Genomic DNA, 23,686 nt, shown 5'->3' on the forward strand with positions numbered 1-23,686 from the left:
GGGACACTGTCACTTTAAGAGTGCCATGTTCTGGGGGTCAAGGGTTACACTGAAAAACGTCTTGAATAATAAGAAGCAACCTGTATTTGTGGGGATTCTTTGAGAAGATCTTGCTGGTAAAAATGCAATACTTGCATTGTATATTTTCAGATACAAATGTAAACACATTATTGATGCAGTATAGTATGAGTGTATTTCCAGATGATTAAGAATACATGTGGTTGATGGTTGCAGATTGTAAACAAGAGGTGAAAGCTGAACTAGCTATTATCAGCTTCTTTGTATTTCTATTTCTAATTCTACATATAGTAAATTGTAAGGTTGATCTCTTTATAGAGGTTACTATAATGTTGTGAATGTAATGTGTTTCTCAGTGGAAAAGGGTGAATCTTGGGAGACCAGTGTTTGCTCAGTGTGTGAGTTGGCCATTCCTCATACACTGTTTGTGGTGAGTTTTAGGTTTAACTCACAATTAATGTAATTTTATGTTTGTTTCATTGAAATGGAATATCTCATTTAATTGTGGTATCTTTCCTCTTTGTTTTATGTAGATAGTGCCACTACCGTATTTTGTTTAGATTTATTTTATGTTACAGGCTTGCATGCCATATTTGCCAAACTGTGGCATTCTTTATACCAATAAGATACACCAACACCAACTTCTTGGGAAATAAAGAACCCCAATATATGTCTGTGTCCTGTGCCCTATTTGCCAGGTTACACATGTCCGAGAATAGACATGGGACATAAGTACAAGAGAGCAACACGTGACAGTAACTGTAACTTAAAATGTTGTAGAAGATTGAACACGTATGTACTTATAGTAAACATATAAAAAAGATAAAGATCAAGGTATTAATCTAATTATAGTAAACTAATACTCACTAAAAAGATAAAGATCAAGGGAAAAGAGACCTTTTTACAGTACAATAATGTTTCAAGTTTACACATGTATAACACAAATAAACAGGCCAACGGCATAAACAATATTCGTTTGCCTCTTCTACAAAAATAAAAGTTACTGTCGCGCGTGCCAAGCTGTCATTCTCTTATATATATTGTACTTGTATTATTTATTTATTTCCCACCACGGAGTAACCTCTTGGCAGACTATCCAGCATGTATTTTCCACCTCGGAGGAAACTCTGTTAAGGCCGGCAGTGTCAGTATAGGCCAACCAGAGGCAGGCGGGGCGTTACCATGTCTATGCTCGGACGTACTGTAGAAAAGATATACGCAGCCTGGTGGGTGTCCTACAGGAGTGGTGTGTACTGGTGGGGCACTACAGTATATGCACAGACTCCATTGACAATACCTAATACAAAAGACAAAAGTTTCCTTCTGTAATTATAATAATGTCAAATAATATATGGGTTCGAAAGAATCATGTTTTTCTTATAGGCTACGGCAAAATAATGGTTTTAATAAAGCAGTCTTGAAAATCTTTCTTTCTTTCTTTCTTACCTGTGAAACACTGCGCTATGTTCCTCTTAGCCACCACCATCAGCACGTTATCAAAACGCATTGCCAGTCCGTCAACATCAGAGCCGTTGCAACGACAGGGCCAGCAGCGCCTGCAGTCTGATGATGACACATGCTCACCTTCCTTTTGCTGCGCTGCCGTTGACACGTTCCAAAAGCTGTTGCCGTTCATCTTTAGAATCGTAACGCGCGGAGGTGATTGTGTTGATAGCAGTGAGTGTTGTTACGTCTCTCAGCATGCAGACGTGGCAGAGGGGTGGGGTCAAAACCGTTATCGCCTTATCATATCTCCGACAGCTACCTGTCAAAATCAGGTCACAGCGGAGACGCGAGCAGACTCCAGGATGCTGACACAGCCCAATCGCTTTTTCTTTTCTTTTATTTTCTTTTATTTTTTTTGTCCTCCACTCTCTCGCATTGTTCGTTTCCGACACAATCCGTCATATGTGAGCCAAGGATGATGATAGTGAGGATAAAAAAATATATTATAAAAAAAAAAAAAAGGCAGAAAAGAAGAGATGGGTGAAGGGGAGGAGAGGAGGAAAAAAGGAGAGAAAAGTGGAGGGGGGCTGGGGGGGGGGGGGCTAGGGCCGATGGCGTTTCTAAAGAAACTGAAAAGCTTATGAACTGTCAGCGTTCTGTCGGGAGATGAACGGGTGGGAGAAATAGCGCGGCGCATGAACCCGTTTGATGCGTTTGACTTTGTGTAGTGTTAGCACATTTGAGCGAGCTAGGGAGGAGAGGACAATGAGAGACAGACAGACAGGGGAGTGGAGGGGGTAAAAAAAGAAGAAGGAAGTGTTGTGTTGTGTTCTGATGTGTGGATGGCTGGTTTGAAGTGACACTTAACACACCTTCTGTTTGTCTCCCCCTCCGTGTGTGTGTGTGTGTGTGTGTGTGTGTGTGTGTGTGTGTGTGTGCGTGTGCGTGTGTGTTGCCTTGCTCCAGATGTCGGGGAGGACCTGGTGAAGCCGGCGGGGGGCTTGCAGCCCACCCTGTCCCAGCACAGAGAGCGAGGCCTGGCCTCGACCTCCAAAGACTGCCCCTACTGCGGCAAGTCCTTCCGCACCTCCCACCACCTCAAGGTCCACCTGCGGATACACACAGGTACGGTTGATTATACTGTAGTTCTATAGAACTACATCTCCCACCACCTCAAGGTCCACCTGCGGATACACACAGGCACGGTTGATTATACTGTAGTTCTATAGAACTACATCTCCCACCACCTCAAGGTCCACCTGCGGATACACACAGGTACGGTTGATTATACTGTAGTTCTATAGAACTACATCTCCCACCACCTCAAGGTCCACCTGCGGATACACACAGGCACGGTTGATTATACTGTAGAGGCAGGGGTCATCAATATGTCCGTACAATTTGTATACTCTCAGAGTTGCAGATGTTAAAAGGCCCATTCAGGGTTTTTTGGGCCATTTGTACACTTTAGGAGTTGAAATGAATGCTAAAGCTGCGTTCAGACCTGAATACATACTGTATATTCGCCTCGGTTCGTACCGTTTGTACCACCAGGTCTCGCCGAGCCTTTTTCTCGCAATTCTCGTCATTGCATTGACTTTGTATGTAACTGCGCCGCTCAAACCATCCAAGTCTGAACGCACCTTAATGATTTGACTGTGTATCGGACAGACGTTTCTGTAATGGACAAAATTTGAGCCTGATTTTCGATCAGGTGGAGGGAAAAAGTTACTAACTACACTAACTGCCTTGGTCTGTGTTGAGGACATGGCACAACATTAAAATGTCCTGACTCCCGTTCACCCATTTTGCTCATAACACATAATTCTCACCCATAATTCGTAATACTATCTTGTTCCGTGGATGTGGTGTAATTGATTCCCCCGGAGAGATTTTCTCTGCGGTCTTTGGTTCATTAGATATTTGATTATAACGTGTTCTCCACCAAATTTATGGAAAAACCTTTTTCACACTACTGTTCTAACTTGAAACCTTTTTCGTCCTTTTTTTCTAACTGTATTCATCTCTGAGGCTTAGGGCTATGGCATGCTTTTTTCATTTTTTTTCCATCTTTGTCATTTCATTGAGCCCTAATTAACACAACAAGAGTTCAGTGTCCTCATCCAATGACATCACTCGGAGGACAATTTCACACTCACTAGCTCTCAATAACCCAAACAAAGCTGGCCTGTTTACAGTTTGGGGATATGGCGTGAGTAGAGAGGAGGTATACAAAATACAAAAGTGTGAAAATATCCAATGTTTTTTTTGGGGGTTGGGGTTTGTGCCCAACCACCACCCGGCTTTGTGCTAACCTGTCCACTGTTGGGAAGGTTAAGGCCTCGTCAGAGTAATGATGTGGACAATAGCCAGGAAGGTAGCGAGTTAAGGGAGGGTGGCAGGGTGAGAGAGAGAGAGCAAGCGACTGGCTGTTGTTGTAACTCACTGCGAGGTAGAAACGCCCCACTAACTATCCAGGTTAAAGTCACAGCTAGTCCACACAGAGGGCACCTTACTGCCAAGGACGCCGGACTCTAGCTAATAATACAGCTGCATAAAGTTGCCGGGCGGCCCTCTGGAGCCATGTAATTCGGTCCTTCCCGCCAGTTCATCCCATATAGTGTGATAATGCTGCACCCCCCTGGTGTGTCCAAAACCGGCCACAGGGGGATGTGGATGTTCATACTGAAACGTCACACCATAGATTCCGCTTTTGTAAATGAGACGCCTGGTGTTCACTTCTCAATTATTAGGCTACCGACTCCATTATCCATTAGGGAGTTTGGAATGAAACTCAACATAGAAGCAACCGTTCTGTTGCATTCATTGTATTGACGGGTATATGCAGTACTGTACAGTATTCATAAGAGTAGTATCATTTAAAGCACGGATGTCGGCGAGTGATTATTTAATTACATACGTTTTACTTCATCTCACTCGTACATTTTCGGATATGTTTAGATTATACTTTCTCCATTTTTTCTCTTGTTTGTCTTTTTTTGCCATAGTTTATAACTGATGTTCAGTTCAAGTGTTTTTCTTTGATTTCAAAAGTGCAAACTCTTTTTCATTTAATAATATTTGAAACAAACATAACTAAACTAAACACTATATGTTCATAAGTTTAACATCACAAGTCGGCGTATCCGCGTACAGTTCCTCCAGTTGAAAAAATATTATGCCAGTCAAACGAGACAAAATGTAATTTATTTGTCTTTTTGAAGCAGCATTTTGTGCGCTGCCAGCCCGGGATGTTCTTGAGCAGCAGAACCTCAATGTCCTGACCTTTCAGTCTGTTTCTGCACTTCAAAACTATGTAATCCTCAAGTGCCAATAAAGGCGCTAGGGCTAAAACGCTCACAACTGAAAATGGAAATCTCTTACAGCTGAGAAAAATCAATGCTAGCTTTTCTTTATCCCCTCCTCTCTCTCTCTCTCTCTCTCTCCCTCTCTCCCTCTCTCTTTCTCTTTCTCTTTCTCTCCCTCTCTCTCTCTCTCTCTCTCTCTCTCTCTCTCTCTCTCTCCTCCTCTCCCCCTCTCCCTCTCTCTCCCTCCTCTCCGTGCACTTAAAAGGCAGAATGGGAGACCACCCGCGCTGTAAGCCCGCTCTCTCCCCGTCTTAATAAGAGGCACATACCTCAGGCCTAGAGGGGAATCAGAGTGCAGGCTGCATGTATGGCGTGGTAGCACGCCTGGTGTACTGACATAATTAGGATCCCTGTGTTAAATAGCACATCCAGGTCAGAGCCGGGCCATCTCCCTCTTCAGTATGATCCTCACCGTGTGTGTGTGTGTGTGTGTGTGTGTGTGTGTGTGTGTGTGTGTGTGTGTGTGTGTGTGTGTGTGTGTGTGTGTGTGTGTGTGTGTGTGTGTGTGTGTGTGTGTGTGTGTGTGTGTGTGTGTGTGTGTGTGTGTGTGTGTGTGTGTGTGTGTGTGTGTGTGTGTGTGTGTGTGTGTACACGTGGTTTCACGCAAGCGCGTAATGTTTGTGTGTGCGTGCGCTATTGAGGGGCATCTGTTACCTAGTGTTGAGAGAGTTGAGTTATGTGTGCTTTGAGTGGTACAGTAAAGGTCCCCAGTAGGGCCATATTTCTTCCAGGAGGAAACAGAGGCCTCATCCCAGGCCTGACGTTAACTCACTCACCACTGCGCGCGCACACACACACACACACACACACACACACACACACACACACACACACACACACACACACACACACACACACATGCACGCAGGCAGGCAGGCAGGCATATTAAAGTAAAGTTGCAATCTGAATTCTCCTCATATCATACAGTAAACATCTTTCAAACGCTTTCAATATTTAAAAAAAAGTTTTTATGTTTTATTATTATTATAATTATTATTATTATTATATATTTTAGAAGTAGCCAAAGAAAATGTAAAATCCTGCAGTGCCACAGAGTGACACGTTGTGAATTTGAACTTATGGGCTTATTTAATATAGGGCTTAAGTGGTTAAAACACTCTGGTCTGAACCACATGAGGAAGAGTCTGCATCTGTTCATTAGTACATTAGAATAAGGACAGAAGACACGGAGATACTTCATTGAATGGAATGTTTCCTTCACACGCACGCACGCACAAACGCACGCTCAAACGCACGCACGCACAAACGCACGCACAAACGCACGCACGCACACACACACACACACACACACACACACACACACACACACACACACACACACACACACACACACACACACACACACACACACGTCACACACACACACACACACACACACCACACAAAGACTATCCTGATGCATCTACAACATGTGGCCTTTAAATCTTCCCTAACTTAATCACAGCAACTCTGCGGTGACATGGTGATTACATCCAAGGGATGACTTTTACAGCGGCTCCACATCCCACTCCACACACACTACACTATACGGTCTGTGTGACACTGTGGAGGAACCCACCGGTGACAGGAGAGCCCCCCCCCCCCCTTCCCTCTCAGCCTTAATACAATGTGAGCAACACAATAGAGTTGCTTACCGAGCCCCGGTGTATATACAGCCGGCATTGTGCGAGCACAACGCTGAGATTAATGACCGGCTAACGCCGGCTTGAAAGGAATGAAGTGAATTTAAATTTCTCTAAAAGTTAAAGAGCTAATGTTACAGTATTAATTTCCTCTTGAACAGTGAGTGGGAAAATATCCATTAGCGAAATTAACCACAGTTTTCTAGGTAGCGAACATTGTGTGGCTGGGGCGCCTGCTACAGTGTGGGGCCACAGCTAATGAACACACTGCAGAGGGTGATATTTCATTATACAAATTAATGCTCACATTTTAATGGGAAAGTCACATAATGAATCTAGGCTTCAGTGACAGCAATTAGAGGCCCAGATTGTCCCCTTCTGGACAAGGCACTATTTAGCAGTAAGCAGCTGTGTGTAAAAAAATAGAAAAAAATAGAAAAAAGGTCCTCGCTCTTGACAATGGCCACACATAACTTCAGGCAGGCCCCAGCGTAGCCAATAAGAGTCCCCTCTCCCACCTTTAAATGAGGAGTGAGGGAGAGGAGAGGAGTGGAGGGGAGGGGGAGGCCTTGCCCATGTCACTTAACCTTAACCTAACCTTGTAATCACAATGAATCAGGGGGGACCTGTGATCTCCCTCCCCATTCCTCTCTCCTCCCTTCTCCTCACCACCTTCCCTGCTCTTACCCTTTATTCTGTCTACTTTCATCTATACCACTACACACAGGGCACGCACGCACGCACGCACGCACGCACGCACGCACGCACATGCTCAAATGAATGTGTCTGAAGGTTAGTTATATCTATTCAATGAAAAATGGATATAGCCTACTTAAGAAAGGCTTTGGACTAAAACAATATTGTCGCTGTCAGCATGTCTGAAATGTAGTAGTAATTACGGTACTTTTTTAGTCACACGCTCTTGTTAATATTTTTCATTGGTTAAATATTCATAAACCCCACAGACAGTCAGAAACAGTTAACTTCCACAACTTCCACAGTTGACTAACAAATCTATAATGCTCATGCTCACTCACATAGCACCGCGCTGCAACACTTTGAGAGCTTGTAGATCACTATTTACTGCTACGGGAGATGCAGCCGTACCCACATGGAATTCCACACAGAGGACAAATTCTTTCAATGTATAATGCTGTGTTCAAGTTCAGGAGAGGTTGGAAAAAGGCAATACTCCTTAACGCTGCCTTCAGGGTATGGCATGGAAATGGGGGCATCTCTTTCACCCTAGCAATTGCTGCATTCATGGTGTGGAGACGGCAGTATTTTACAGATGGGTAAAAGGGCCGAAGCCCCCTTTGATGTCTACTGTATGTGTGCACGTGCCCATGCGCGCGATGCATTGTGAGCTTGTAGATCAACAATTTATAATACGTTTGTGCGCCGCCGCCGTACGATGAAGTCCGCCCGGTGACAGCTATAGAATATAAGTAACATCCAGTGAGTCAGTTGGTTTTGAACCCTGCTACCTCTAAGGTAAATCTCTCTGCCATGATCCCACCAGTATTGTCTTGCTGTCACTCCGTGCAGGCATATGGAAATTCATCACGTAGTATGTCATATCTATTAGGCCCTTTTTAATTGCCCCTGCGTACAGTCTTGGGCTGTTTATCCTCGCACGTTACCATGGCGCCGTCACAAATCACACCAGGCCAGATGAAATCATTTCCCGTCCACGTACGAGTGGAACGCTACAACATACCAAGGAAAAATAAAAAAAATCTGACATCAGCCCTGCAGGAAAAGCAGGGAGAGATGATTTACTCGCGGCAGCAAGGTGTCACCATTTTATGAGCTATATTTTTTCAAATCACCTTCAAACTTAAACAAGCTCAGGAGCGGATTTCCTCCTATTTCTCTAGCTATAGAACATGTCTTCATCAGAGAGGCTTGTTTATCTTTCAGCTGAGGTTAACCACTTAAACCCACGTCCGCACGCAAACGTGTTTTTGGCCCATAAAATGTAATATATTTTTTTAAACTCCGGCCACAGTGTAGATTAAAAAAAAGCCCCTCTGTTCATGCGTCCCCGTGTGGACAAGAGAAACATCGCTCCATCACTTTAGCTATATGTTGTCGTGTGGACAGAGATATAATGTAAACGGGGCAGTGTAGACGTGGATATTTTCAAAAACTAAAACTAAAATTGCTCAGTTTATTTAAAAAAAAATAACCGTTTATACATTTTTATTTATTTTTCTGTCTACACCAAATTTATTTGCCAAAAATATCCGATCTGAACAAGCTCAGGACATGTCGGATCTGGCGGTGGTTTTGGCTAACGTTCCCCTCAGAATACGCACGCTGGGCTTGAAGTAAAGCAAACCCAGGACCACCGCCGCCGCCCACCGCGACGACAAGAACAACAGCAGCAACGCAAAAAAAGTTTAAGCTTCTATTTTTAAATCCCGCAAATTGCAATTTCCTGCTTTTGTTGCGGGCGGTGATCTGTCATGTGGCGGGGAGGTTGTGCTGTTTGCGCTGATATCAATTAAAAGTGGATTAACGGGTACATAATGACCTTTAGCAGTAAATTGTGTGTAATGTTGCAAGGCAGGATACAGTATATTCCCCAGATGTCACACCAGGCCCCTGACGTATGATGGAGCAGATGTCTTAGCCGCTCCAAATGGCCCACTAAGACACAGTCACACACACACGCACACGCACACGCACACGCACACACACACACACACACACACACACACACACACACACACACACACACACACACACACACACACACGCACGCACTGCACACAAGCTGACAGACACCCACCAACGTGAGTGGATGTGAGCGCTCGTATTCGTCCTTGTTGCCACGGTGAACACTGTAGATCTAGCTTCCATAATGGAGAAAAAGAATGCCATAAATCGATGCTCCTCAGAGGGCGCACCCTGGACGCATTTTCAGTTATCCCCGAGATAACATCAAAGGTGACGCATCAAACTAACTTTTTTTTCTTTTGGTCGTCATTTCAGATATCGAGATGTATAAATGAATCCTTATTTCTCCCCCGTGTACATTATTTTATAAGAGGGAGAGAAAGAGAGAGAGAGAGAGAAAGAGAGGGAGGAGAGAAAAAATCAGATCAGTCTAATTTGTGTCTAATTTGGCTCCTAGAATATCATTTTGTCCAGTTAGACGAATTGAGAATGATCATTTGCATCAGGGACGTTTCCTTATTAAATCAGCACCGAGGCCTCTGTTCGGCAGCTCACAGGAGAAGCACTTATTGGGTTAAAAGCTCATCTCGCATGGTTTATTTTAAATATACTCTATGCTTCATAGCCACTCTAGTGTAAAATAAAAGATATCACATCACTCTGTCTTTCTATGTATAGTGCAGGGCTATCTGTCTCACATGCTCGCTCGCTCTCCCCCCCCCCCCCCTCTCTCTCTCTCTCTCCCTCCCCCCTACTGTTTCCACCTTAGCGTTTTTCTTTTGTGTTTTCTTCCATTCTTTGCTCTCTCTTCGGTATCAATATTGTATTGAGTCGGTGTTTGTGGCCCTTTATTTGAGAACTCCGCAGTAGGTCTGCAGATCGCACAGTCTTTTTCTGGAATGGTGCCCTCCAAATAATGATAAATTACTTGAGCAGTATGCCATTTGCTAATTATATCCATGATTTACTACACAGCCCGACTTAAATCATTCAAACCAGCCTTGCGTAACAATGCAATTTTTCCCCCTTTTTTTCTTTTTTTTGTTTAAAAAATGGTTTCCATGTGTATAATCTAAACATTTTATGGCCACATACACACACACACACACACACACATGCACGCACATGCACACACAAGCGCACACGCATGCGCTCGCACACACACACACACACACACACACACACACACACACACACACACACACACACACACACACACACACACAGCACATGACAAACATCCCTCATAATTCTCGACTCTGTTTTTGGCTCTTTCGCTTTTAACACACTTAAACTGTTATCCCTCATATACAAGTTTTCCGTTCCCAGAACTTTTTATATGTGTATAAAAAAAAATCTAGTTTAGCATTTTTCTTTTCTTTTTCTTTCGGTTCATTGTTTAATGATTCCAAATCTGGCTCGCGTTCCAAGCCTATTATAATTGCTAGCAGGATGCGTTCTATTTCAACCTAAGTAACTTATCATTACAAATGCAACGGAAAAGATCCACTTTTTGGCAGAGTTACGCTGGTGTTTTACCCTTATCAAGAAACACTCATGAATATTCATACGCGTTCAGAGAGTAAATACGTGTATGTAAATGTTCCACAATAGATTGAGCCCATCCTTTAATATAGTAAATCTCTTTGATCTATGCGTACAGTGCATGATTCATAATGTCCTTTATGATACGACTCTGCTCAAACACATTCTTACGCCAGCATGTGGTTCACATATGTAGCTCGCTGATTTTCCTTTTCTTTTCCTTTTTTTTCCACCTCCCCTTGATTTTTTCATCATCTACTGACTTGAGTTTCATACGGAGTGTATATACGGTCCATATTTCTGCTTGGCGGCGGCAGTGTGCTGCGCGGTGTGGAAGATCTTCTGCCGCGGCTGATTTATGTCTCCCAAAGATAAACTGCAAATAGAGAATGTCCGAGAAATCGCACTCCCCTCGCCAACGCACAGGGCCTGACGACACACACGACCAACACAGAGGCATGATGAGCCGCACGCACACACACACACACAGAGAGAGACCACACACGCTCATGCACGCCAACACACATAGAGACATAAGCCGCGCCCTCAGCCCAGCACCACCACCACCACCACCACGTCGCTGCTCAGATAGGGATCAAGACAGTTTTGTTGTCTGTCAGCTGAAAATATGATATCTGTTATAGTGGACTGAAAGAAAGCGCCATATGGTGAAATGTTCATATTTTTATGGCGTCGATGTGAATGATGGCTCGCTGGGCGGCACTGGATCGAGCTGGATCGACCTCCATTCGCACGCACGCACGCACGCACGCACGCACGCACGCACGCAATAATCGCCAAAAAAAAAGAGAGTTTGCTCAATACAAATTGGCATTCAATGTTCATGTTGTGTTTTCATACAATACCATATCGGTTTATTCTTTTCTGTCATCAGCTAACTATAGATTTTTTTCCCCCTGTTCATTTGGGTTTGTAAACTTGTATATCTGTTTTGACTAAACAATGCATTCCACATGCAGCGCAATTGCCAGACAGCTCAACTTATTTTATGGTAGTTAATGAAATCTGAAATGACATATAATTTTATTCATTTGACCTCAATTCTTTAGTTTCAGGGGTGGGGGGGTTACATGACCCTAGGGTCCACATTCCCTGTTCCAATAAATATTCCTTGATATTGAGTCAGTCTAATAATCAGGGTAATTATTCAATCTCTCTCTTTACCGTTTCTCTCTCTCTCTCTCTCAGGAGAGAAGCCCTACCGATGCCCTCATTGTGACTACGCGGGCACCCAGTCTGCCAGTCTGAAGTACCACCTGGAGCGCCACCACCGCGAGCGCCAGAACGGCACTTCCGCCGGCTCCGCCTCCGGACACCACGGCCCCTCCTCCTCCTCCGAGCACAAAGACGACCATGGCAAGACGGGCGGCGGCATCTTCGCCCGCCCGGACGTGCTGCGCAGCGTCTTCAAGGGCATGCCTCCCAGCCTGGACTTCAGGGGAGGAGGACCGCTGCTTCCGCACCAGTGGGCGTCGCCCGGCATGATGTCTCCCCGCGAGAGGGAGCGCGGCGGAGAGCGCCACTTTGACTCCGCCTCCTCCGCGGAGAACCTGAAGAGCTCCGGCTGTGGCGACGGGCCGTCCTCGCTGATCTCCGCGGCGACGGAGAGCCCCGCCAGCTTCTCGGACCTGGGCAGGGCCTACCAAAGCATGATGGGAAACGGAGTCCACTTCCAGGGCTCCCTGCAGGCGTTCATGGACAGCTTCGTGCTCAGCTCCATGAAGAAGGACATGAAGGACGGCCAGAGCCCGGCCGCGCCGCTCCAGAGCCAACGCTACTACGACAGCGGCGAGCCCAAGGCCAAGCGGGCCGACCCCGACAGAGAGGAGAGGGCTGAGACCAATAAGCCCAAAGGCAAGCCTGGGTCCCAGTACGAGCCGCTGGACCTGTCGGTGTCGGTCCGGCCCGAGTCCGGCTCCGGTTCTCTCCCGGGCTCCTCGGTCACCATCCAGGACAACGTGGCCTGGCATGGCTGCCTGTTCTGCTCCTTCTCCACGGCCTCCCTGGAGCTCATGGCTCTGCACCTCCAGGCCAACCACCTGGGGAAGACCCAGCAGCACAAGGAGCTTCACCACGGAGAGGCCTCCTCCACACACCACCCCGCCGGCGCCAAGAGCCTGACCATCGACCGAGACGGAGATGGAGAGAAGAGCCAGGGAGGCTGGAACAATCATCTGGACGCACACAACCCCTTCCAGAGCGACTTCTACCGGCAGTATGGCGGCCTGTACGACGGCTCCCCTGGCAGGGCCAGCCAGGGCCTCCAGGGTTACCAAGGGCTGGACCTGCCCGGCCAGACCCTGGGAGGAGGCACGTCCTCGGCCGGGGACGACCAGACCTCCGAGAGGGGCTCCTGCGGGCTGGCCGAGGACGACCGGGGCGGCTCGGACGAGGAGTTGGGCAGAGCCGGGGGGGAGACCCCGCCGTCGACCACCCCCAAGAGACAGCAGCGGCGCCGGAACAACTCCAATGACGAGGAGGACGAGGAGGACGAGCTGGGGGCCGAGGAGGAGGAGCAGGAGGAGGAGGAGGAGGAGGAGGACCGGGAGCACGACGACAGGATGGAGGTAGAGAGGGAGGACGAGGAGACTCCCTCCCCAGACCCCCACCACCAGAACCACCACCACCAGAACCACCAGAACCAGGGGGACTCCACCCCTCCGCCTCCCCCCACCGCCCAGAGGGGCGGAGGCGTTTTGTCGGTGGTGTCCTCCACCATGGCGCCTCTCTCGCTGGCTCCCCAGAGCCAGGGCCTGTCCCTGGAGAAGCAGTGGCAGCAGCAGGGCCTGGGCCTGGGCCTGGCCGCGGGGCAGCCTGCGGGGCAGCACAGTCACCTGGAGCAGCAGATGAACATGAACATGCTCTCCGTCCTCCGAGCCTACAGCAACGACAGCATGGCCGCCTTCAACGGGGGTCAGGCCATGAGCAGCATGAAGAGGCCACCGGACGCACCCGGTGAGTACATGTGTGTCTTTGATTGATTGAATACTTTATAAATGGTAAATGGTGCATTTAAATAGCGCTTGTATCCAAAGCACTTTACATAGATCGTGCATCACATTCACCCGTTTCTCACGCACACAATACACCAATGGCGGAGCCAACCTGAACACATCGGGGGCAATTTAGGCGTTTAGAGTCTTGCTCAAGGACTCTTGGACACTAACTCTGGGGGAACCCAGGATCGAACTGGGAAGCTCACGGTAGCTGTTCAGTACAGCCGTACAGTTGTACAGTTGTACAGTAGCTGTTCTAGCTGCCTTCCCCCTTAGTTGTTATTACTGATGATGATAATTATTTATATACAAAATCATTGTCAAACTATTTTTTGTCAAAGTACAATTCACAATATCTATATATATATTTAATCAGAACATTAGATTTTCTCCATAATGGCCCAGCCCTAGTCCCAATGATGACTTATGGTACAATATATATATATGTGAATTCACGTGCACAAACCACATTATATGATTATACTTAGTTGACCTATACTGTATACTAGGACTGTACCTTTTTCCCTCTACACCAAATATCTCCACCAAAAATATCTGATCTATACCAGCTGTGTTGCAATGTGATGTGAGCTTGTAAATGATGTGCTATTTTTGCTGAACGTTCAATCCCAGATTAGGGAAGCTAGAGTTCATGTGGTTTAATTTTCCTAGCTCCATTCGCCAAAGAGGCACACACACACACACACACACACACACACACACACACACACACACACACACACACACACACACACACACACACACACACACACACACACACACACACACAAGACAGACACACAAGACAAGAAAACCACATACTATATATATTTTCTTTCCTTTCGGGATGCTCATAAAAAAGCATCTCAGAGTCAGACACTCACTGAAGGCCCAGAGATTGTCTCTGAAGTGATTTCAGCTTCATTCCAAGCAAGTTTAGAAGCCATCGGCCTGGCGTGTAGCAACAGATTAATCTTTATTACACGTTTATATTAGGGGGAGTGTGGCGCCTCCCTCTCCTCCGCTGGCCGTGCGGGAGGGAATTGCCCTGGGTGAGAGAGGGAGCAGGACCTCGCCTCTCCTCTGCCTTCTCCTCCACATGTCTCTTAACTATCTTAGCTCTCATAAAGCCACCTCCCAAAAGCCCATTACTTTATAAGAGGCGCCGATCTATGACCCTGTGAAAAATGAACTGTCAGCTTTCATGTTTCCACACTAAGGTTATACGGACGCTCCTTGAGGCTTGCGAGGAGGAGGAGTTTTGGACTTATTTTTGTATTCATGTACTCGGGTGGGTTGTTTATACACAGGGCAGTTTATCATCAATGTGACCGTACATGGACATGTACATGGCAAATATTTGATTAAGACAAACAACTAAAAACACTATAGAGCCAGTGTACAGTGGCTGACTTGCCAGTCTCCAGGCTTTCTTCAGAATATTGGTATAGGACACTGATTTAGTTGATGCAGAAATGCCATACAAGTAACAAAGTATGAGTGTGTTGCATTTTATGCTATTAAGCCATTTTGCTGTGGGGATGCCCTGGAACCCCCTGGGGGTCCCCAGACCCCACTTTGAGAGCCACTGGCCGAGAGTGCCAGTATACAGTAGGCATACACCCAGAAACGACACTGCCGGGAACCATAAAAAAATAAAAAATAAAATCCAACAATGAATGAGCTGATTTGAACATAGGGACATTAACAGGTTGAGAGCTGCGTTTCCCAAATTCCCATTGACGTTAACACTCTAATAAAGACACGGCCAGACAGGTATTCAGAGCTCGTTAAACCAGGTACCAATAACAGGACATGCCTAATGGGCAGTGGTGGAACAAGTAGGCTACTCACATTATTTACTTAAGTAAAAGTATCAATACTTGGAATATAGAAATGCTCTGTTAAAAGTCAAGAATTCAAAATGCACTTAAGTGAACGTACAAAAGTATTGGCGTCAAAATGTACTTAAAGTACCAAAAGTAAAAATAACTTTCTGCAGAATGTCTCATTTAAAGTTCTGTATACAAATATTTTGATGCAATCATGCAACACATTGTGAGCTTGTAGATCGACTATTTTCAAATGGCCAAAATGTATATAGTAAAAGTACAGTAAAGGTAAAGGCTGATAGGACTGGGCCTGTAAAAAAGAGCCCTGTCTGTTTAAGTATAGTAAAGGTAAAGGCTGATAGGACTGGGCCTGTAAAAATGAGCCCTGTCTGTTTAAGTATAGTAAAGGTAAAGGCTGATAGGACTGGGCCTGTAAAAATGAGCCCTGTCTGTTTAAGTATAGTAAAGGTAAAGGCTGATAGGACTGGGCCTGTAAAAATGAGCCCTGTCTGTTTAAGTATAGTAAAGGTAAAGGCTGATAGGACTGGGCCTGTAAAAATGAGCCCTGTCTGTTTAAGTATAGTAAAGGTAAAGGCTGATAGGACTGGGCCTGTAAAAATGAGCCCTGTCTGTTTTCCCACCGGTTAATTGTCAACGTGACCATTATTTTCACTGACGTCTCTGATTGTCTTTAATGCTTTGAAAAGTTCAAAGCAATCACTTGAATATATGAAAGTGAAGAAACAGCCATGGAAATAATAACAGTAATACACTTGACTTTTAAAAAGCAATTTAATTTATGAGCTGGGCTACAAATTGCTCCATCTACTGTATGCGCACTGTCAGCTTTCCACTATCTTAATTCTTAACACATTAACACACTATTGACAGTTATACTCGTCACGTGTCACAGTGGAATTGATTCTCATCACTTGGCACCCAAGCACCACCACTTTCATCCACCAGGGAAATACAAAGGGTTGAGGAATAATAACCCCCTCTCCCTCTTTAAAAACAAACCTGTGTTCTCCATCGTGTCCACTGGACTAGTATACATTTAGCATCTGTAATCGAAGAACGACTCACATAGAAACATAGCTTTTTCAGAAAACTGTCAGGATGTAGAAGACATTTCTAGAATCTGATCTCAGGTCAAAATGGGTTCATCTCACGAAACACACATACGCACACATTCACACACACACACACACACACACACACACACACACACACACACACACACACACACACACACACACACACACACACACACACACACACACACACACACAGCCCCCTCTCTGTGACCTTCCCCTTCACTGTAGGGCTGCGACTCGTTCACATAGCATTGCCATCCAGAACTGGGGGTGCCAGGCGACATAGTTTATGGATATGGTTAAAAGAAATGTCGTATCGAAACTGAAATGGTACAGATGTCTGTAGAAAAGACGGGGATGGCAAAATAACGATATTCAGCTGTGAGACGATTAAATGTGTTTTTCTGAGAGGCGGTGCTGAATTTAACACAGAAGCACATTCCTGACATGCTGCTTAGGGAACACACTCTACAGTGCTTCTGTAGTCTAATACTGTACACAGATTGATTCTATGGTCCAGTTAAGTATCTAGAATTGTCCCGTTTATTTTTCTTATTTTCACCTAGACTCAAACTCATTTGAACCTGGAACCACTTTTCGTTGTTATACCTTTCAATCCGAGAACCCCTTTTTGTTGCTGTATAGCCTATTTTATATATAGCGACATTTTATTAATATTTTTTTCTCCAGCAAACCTATAGGTCAGGATTTAGAAGGCGTTCTTTAGAATGGGCCTCGGGTCTAAATGAGTTTTGTAGTTTTGCTTGTTGTGCGTGAGTGATGTACCTTTAAAGAAAGGTACATCTTTTCATTTGATTATAAGAGGTCATGTTTAGATTGTTTTAATAGCAGATCCTTTTCTTGACACTATAAGAACACAGTGGGAGTGTACTGTACACACTGATAATGATGCTTCACAGCTGTGTCTGTGTGACCTTTACGGCCAACAAAGCTCTATCTGTTGTCATGGAGCGAGCGCGGCTCGTCACACACTGCATATGTCATCATTATAACGGCATCTTCACCTCCGTCAATATGAGTGTAATATTTGTTGCTATAAACAGAAGGGAAAAAAAACAACCTTTATGAGACAATGCCCTATTTTCGCCCCCTCTAATCGGCAAGCATCTGACGGCTGGGCGTCGTGACGTTGTCGGTTTCCACTGCAACTTAGAACGCTTGACCTTTTTAGATAAGGCTTTGTCTCCGGAACAAAAGCCCATCTTATGTGTTGTGTTTTTGTCCTAGCCTGACTCAGGCAGTAAGGCATTCATTGTGGTAGGAAGGCTGGACCAGTGATTATGTATCATATACTGGGGTGGCACTGGATACTCACCCACGTAACCACAGGCCTATTCAAAGCTCTTGGATGGCACTGAAGATAGCGTAGAAACATATAATCACTTAGATAACAACTCTTGATAAAATCAACGTGAGGGCACTGTATGTGCCTGAATATGTGCATGAGTCCACAGTATGTGTGTGTGTATTAAATCCACAGTGGGGTGATTTACAGAGGTGTGGTTCTACCTGACGTGTCTGTCTGAATGAATGAATGACATTTATTTTTGTGTCTTGTCATAAAGACCGGGACGCGGGACGTGGGATTATGGGATTATAAAACACCAAAAAGAAGTATTCTGCCAGTGCGAATATGTTATGTAAAAACATTCCAATCTCTCTTAAATCTTACTTAACCATATCAGATCCAGGTTTCCACACCTACTAAATATTTTGTACATAGTTCATGATACAACGAGCAGCAAATGAGTGCAAATCCCACTCTTCTTCTAGCACGCCTCTATACCTGAGTGGTTGTGCATGTGTGCGCAGACATTATGTTGCAGCCTGTGTACAGTTTTTTGTTTTTTTTACTGTCCTTGTCAAGGCCCTGACAGGCACCCTTGGGCCTCCCTCCGCAGCCAGTCAGCAGTGCTCAGCCTCTAGTGTTACAATGTTCTCTGTGTCACATAACACTAGCCTCTGCCCTACCCAACAGGTCAGGCAGTGTACACACGGCCAAGCCCAGACAGCTTAATACATTCACAGCTGGACAGAACACTTCTGAGAAACAAGGGCATGTTTTGAACCAACGTTCGCTGCCTTGGCAAAAGCTTAAGGGTCTGCACCCTGACTGCCTTGCTTAGAATAAGGCCAGAGGTAATGCATGCATGCATGCTCGCTCCCTGGAGGCCTTGTTGGATTATCTGGTTGCTATATTTTGGTTTTATTTGGCTATTGAATAGCTATGTCCCCCTATCACTCGCACGCACGCACGCATGCATGCACACACGCACGCACGCACGCACACACGCACGCACGCACACACGCAAACAAACTTCTCATGTTGGGTTTACCCACGGCGAATCCCAGGGGCCACGCATTCTACTGTTATTTCAGGGTGCATGGGGTGGTGAGGCCAACCACAGGCACAAAAGAAAAAAGAAAAGGGAAAAAGCAACTCAATTCAGATCTAGCAAAATGTGATTATCTGGAGTGGGTTCGCATTAGGTTTGTATGCAAATAGAGCATAAATCATTAATATCGAAATTCTCCCATGAATTTGCGCGAGCTGTTGTAGGGCACGCGCAACGCAGACGCTCGATGGAGAGAGGGAGGGAGGGAGAGAGAGAGAGAGAGAGAGAGAGAGAGAGAGAGAGAGAGAGAGGGAGAGGGTGACTGTAGTGGCAGTCTCTTCATTAGTATGCATGGGGGGTGGGGAGGTGTGTCGTGGAGGCGTCTACGTGCACCTGGGCAGTGGGCACATACACAATTACACACGCATGCATGCACATGTGCACACACACTCTCCCTCTCTCTCTCTCTATTTTAAACCACACCTACCACATGGCTTGGGGATTCAATTCATCAATAAATGACATTAACTGCAGCCATGGCCATGCTTGGTCTTTGTAATCACACACACGGCGTGCCGAGGACAGACAAGGTATCTGGTTACTGAGGTTCGGTATGCATTGAAGATTGATATGAGCCTGCAGATGTGCTTAACACAATCGATACTTGGCTTGCAAAGCAGGCCTATCTATAGCCATGCATTATCAAACATGAAGTATTACATTATTCAAACGCACAACGTCAGAGTAGTGTGTGAACACTGGTTCTCACGCCGTGTTACTTTGCATCGTCGCCACAGCGCCAACATTCATTTAACATCTTCAACATGTGTCCAGCAGGCCTCAGCAGAGCAGGTTGAACAGAATATTGATGCTGTGGTATGTATGGAGGTCCATATAAAAGGCCTATTCATACTGCAGTTTTATAGGTGTTGAGGTGACCACCGTTTCTGAGGTTAGTAAAGACACAGAGATGTGTTGGGGTGAGCGGTGAGTCGCTTATCACCGAGGCATGACATCATGTTGTAGTTTTCGGTGGTCACCTTAACACCTGAAACTGGCGGCCTGGCCAAAGGCATATTTATATGTCATCAACTGACAACACACACTGATTTATATCAAATTTGTGTCATTCTTGTCGTTCGACGGGACCCTTATGTCATTTTTTACACTTGCCGTGAGATGGAGGGAAAGGAGATGGAGGGAAAGGCAGACGAATGAAGACGTTCGGGAAGACAAAGTGAAAGAGAGAAAAGGCAGGGTAAGAGTTAAGACAGACAGATATAATTTGATGTTTTTTACGCCCTTTTTTCTCCACGATTAGTCAAGCCAAATGTATTTCAACTCTGCATATAGTGAAGGTATAGGATAGCATAGGATATGAGCATAGGAGGGTGATACATTGTGGGCCCTTTGGGTTTATCAGTTTACCAAAAGGCCCTCAAAGACCATACAGAATATTCACCATCTCCTCTGTCACTCAGAGAGAGAGAGAGGGAGAGATTGGAAGGATTTAAAATGTATACGGCTGCAACTAGCTTTTCTCTTCTTAGTTATTATCAATTATCAATTACTTTTTCGCTTGATCAAATAATGTAGAAGCATAATTATGTTCCTTTTTTTTTTTTTTTACAAACAATACAGAATTAGTTGATTTACTATAGATCAGCTATTGTCAATTTGTAATTTTATTTTATGGCTTAATACATTACAATTGCATGCCTACTAAAATGATAACGAGTATTAATATATTATTTTATTAAATTGTATCTCTTTTTGTAATAATTGATTAATAATCTATTAACTATTGTACTCCTACAAGTCAAGACTTCATTCTCTCTCTCTCAGTGGTGCGATGTGTGCACATGCAGGGTTAAGAGAGGTGTGTTGTCCACTGCAGGCACATGCACACAAAGATACCTGTCTGTAAAGAACTGCCCTCTCCAGACCATGAATACAGCATTTACTATGGTGAAAGAACTGCAAATGCCCCCCGTTCCTTTCCATGCATTCAAGATAATTGCCTTTTTCCGAACTTGAACGCAGCATTTTACGTTGAAAAAATGTTGTCCTCTGTGTAGAAATCCATGTCATACGGCCACATCTCCTGGTGCGGGGTCACGCCCCAAAAATACTGATCTACAAGCTCCCGGTGCGCTGTGAGCTTGCATCTTGCATATCAGCTTTTTTCTAAATATTTCAAGCCAATGCCTCTATAACCTTCTCAGCACGCTGCTGTATTTGTGACCGCGTCGCCAGTGGCCAATTATCCCTGTCAGAGGGAACACTTCTCACTAGGTGGGATTTGAACCTGCGAGCACCCATGTCGCATGCACTCGCGGCGCCCCATGTGTGTGTACGTGTGCGTGCGTGCGTGCGTGCGTGCGTGCGTGCGTGCGTGCGTGCGTGCGTGCGTGCGTGCGTGCGTGCGTGTGTCATGCTGAACAGGTTCTTTAAAGCGTTGATGATAATTTTAAGACATATGGCAGGTTTGGTGGGCTGGCTGTGAAGCACAGATGTAGTGAATCACAGTTGGCATTACTGGTCTAATTTTTACTTTCTCTCTTCTCTACAAGGAAATATAGGCTTCACACACACGCACGCATGCACATGCACACACACACACACACACAAGCGTGTGCATGTGCGCTAAAGTGCCGACACACTAGCTGAATCCATGTCTTTTTATGTATGTAATCAACATAGAAAGTCGGCACTCTGCACTCATCGCTATATTCTGAGCACGTTAGACCGTGTGCCTCTTTGAATGAGCCTCAAAGGAAACTAGAGAAGTCCAAATTTAATCAGTAACGTTATTAAAGGCACTGGGAGTTAGTCCATGCTCACATATTTGAACTTTTATATCGCATTTTGTCTGTGTGATAACGTGTGTAACGCACGCACGCACGCACCCGCACACGCACACCATAAGCTGTGATATGACGAAAGCTGATAATTGACAATAATGCTGTCCTCATCAGGTGAGTAATTACCATTCATTTGGCCACTGTCAGTCTGCTAGCAAGCATGCACAAATGCACACACACTTACGTGCGCACGTTGCTTTGACAAGTAGAAAGGGCTGAGGTATGCATCACTCACTGGCACCCCTGTGTGTTCTAATGAGTGAGATGGATAGACAGCCTGCTGTCAGTGAATTATTCACTATACGTAGAAAAAGGAGGGGGAGTTCACATGGCACCTTTCGTACGTAATGCCAACAGCAGAGGCCATACCGCCACCAACACATTCTCACAAATAGTCGGGGAGGGAGAATTCCCGCCAGGGACGCTGTGTGCGCTAAAGGGCGTGATCTCTCCTCCCTCTTGGTTACTGTGATACTTTCTCCTGAGGTTAAGCTTTGGTTTAGGCATAATGTTCGTCAGAATAAGGATAGGGTTTCGGTTTGGTTTCGACATAGTTTTGTCAACATGTAATGCCATGGTGCGGCGACCCGTCAGGTCAAATGTTGACATTTCAGGGCAACTGACACAGCTGCAAAATTTGATGTCTTTGGAGTGACATCACACACGCACGCACACACACACACACACACACACACACACACACACACACACACACACACACACACACACACACACACACACACAAGCACCAAATCAACCTCAGATGTCTAATGCCCAAAGCGCTCTCATCTGTACTGTAGCCTATATTTCCCCGTAGCTCTACAAGTCATTACTGTATGCATGTCATGTTTTGGGTTTTTCTTTGGTATTTCCACCCGAGCAGCGTGGCAGCAGGCCACGGGGTCCCGCGTTCCCATATTCCTTTGCTTATATGTGCGCCTCGTCAACGAGAACCTGTCCGCGGCGATGACAGCGCCCAGCCAACGTGCGCCAAAGAGACAGAGCTGTCGCCTCCCCGTCACGGGACAGAGACACCCGTCAAACCTTTCAAACCACCAGCAAACAAACAAACAAACAAACCAAAAGAAATCTGCATTCGGCGTTCCGCAGCTCGTGTCGTCGCCTCTTGTTTTTTTTCTCAGATCTTTGAGTTTCACTTTCCCACACTCCAGGATCCTGCCTCTCTTTATCGCTCTCTTTATCGCTCTCTTGTCTTTTTACCGTACTTGCAGCAGGAGGGCTCAGGCTTCCCCTTGCTGTTTCAGCTGTCTGGGGGGTGGGCTCGGGGTGGGGTGGGGCCTTCTGTCTGTCTGTCTGTCCCCCCCTATCCTCCCAGCACTCGTTACGTACCTCCCTTCCTCCTGCCTTGTCTGAACGACAGCATTGAGGAATTGTTTCACATCTACAGCAGCGGTAGCAGCAGAATGTGTAAAGGCCTATTCATATATAGTCTGGATTTTGACCGCTGACCACCGCGAAATAACGTTGAGCGGTGGTGAGTAAAAACAGAGAGAAGGGCTGGAGCGGTGGCGGTGGTTTGCTCTTCACCGCGGCTCGTGACGTCATGTTGTAGTTCGCTGGTCACCTAACCATCGAAAAAAAGGATGGTAGGCCTACCCATTGCTCGCCAGTGGAGTAACTAAGTAGGCTACATTTACGCAAGTACTGTACCTATCTTGTGGTATTTTTTTTACTTTACTGGAGTATTTCCAATACTTTTACTTCTATACTCCACTACATCTTGGATCCAAATATCATACTTTTACTCCACTACATTAATTTGGAATCTTTAGTTACTTTGATTATTATTACAA

General features: G+C 45.6%; 1 protein-coding gene across 1 annotated transcript in view; it reads left to right on the plus strand.

Moving 5' to 3' along the window:
• Positions 1-1,481: 1,481 nt before the first annotated feature.
• Positions 1,482-23,686, plus strand: part of znf536 (zinc finger protein 536) — a gene marked incomplete at both ends in the record, with an annotated part of 26,389 nt that continues 4,184 nt past the window's right edge. Inside the window, 3 exons of the mRNA XM_080769483.1 lie at positions 1,482-1,677; positions 2,431-2,589; positions 11,915-13,681. Coding sequence (XP_080625609.1) covers positions 1,482-1,677; positions 2,431-2,589; positions 11,915-13,681 — 2,122 coding nt within the window. The remainder of the gene's footprint in view (positions 1,678-2,430; positions 2,590-11,914; positions 13,682-23,686) is intronic.

This window comes from Protomyctophum bolini, assembly GCF_963924005.1.
Source record: "Protomyctophum bolini genome assembly, chromosome: 1".
In the NCBI taxonomy this organism is placed as follows: Eukaryota; Metazoa; Chordata; class Actinopteri; order Myctophiformes; family Myctophidae; genus Protomyctophum; species Protomyctophum bolini.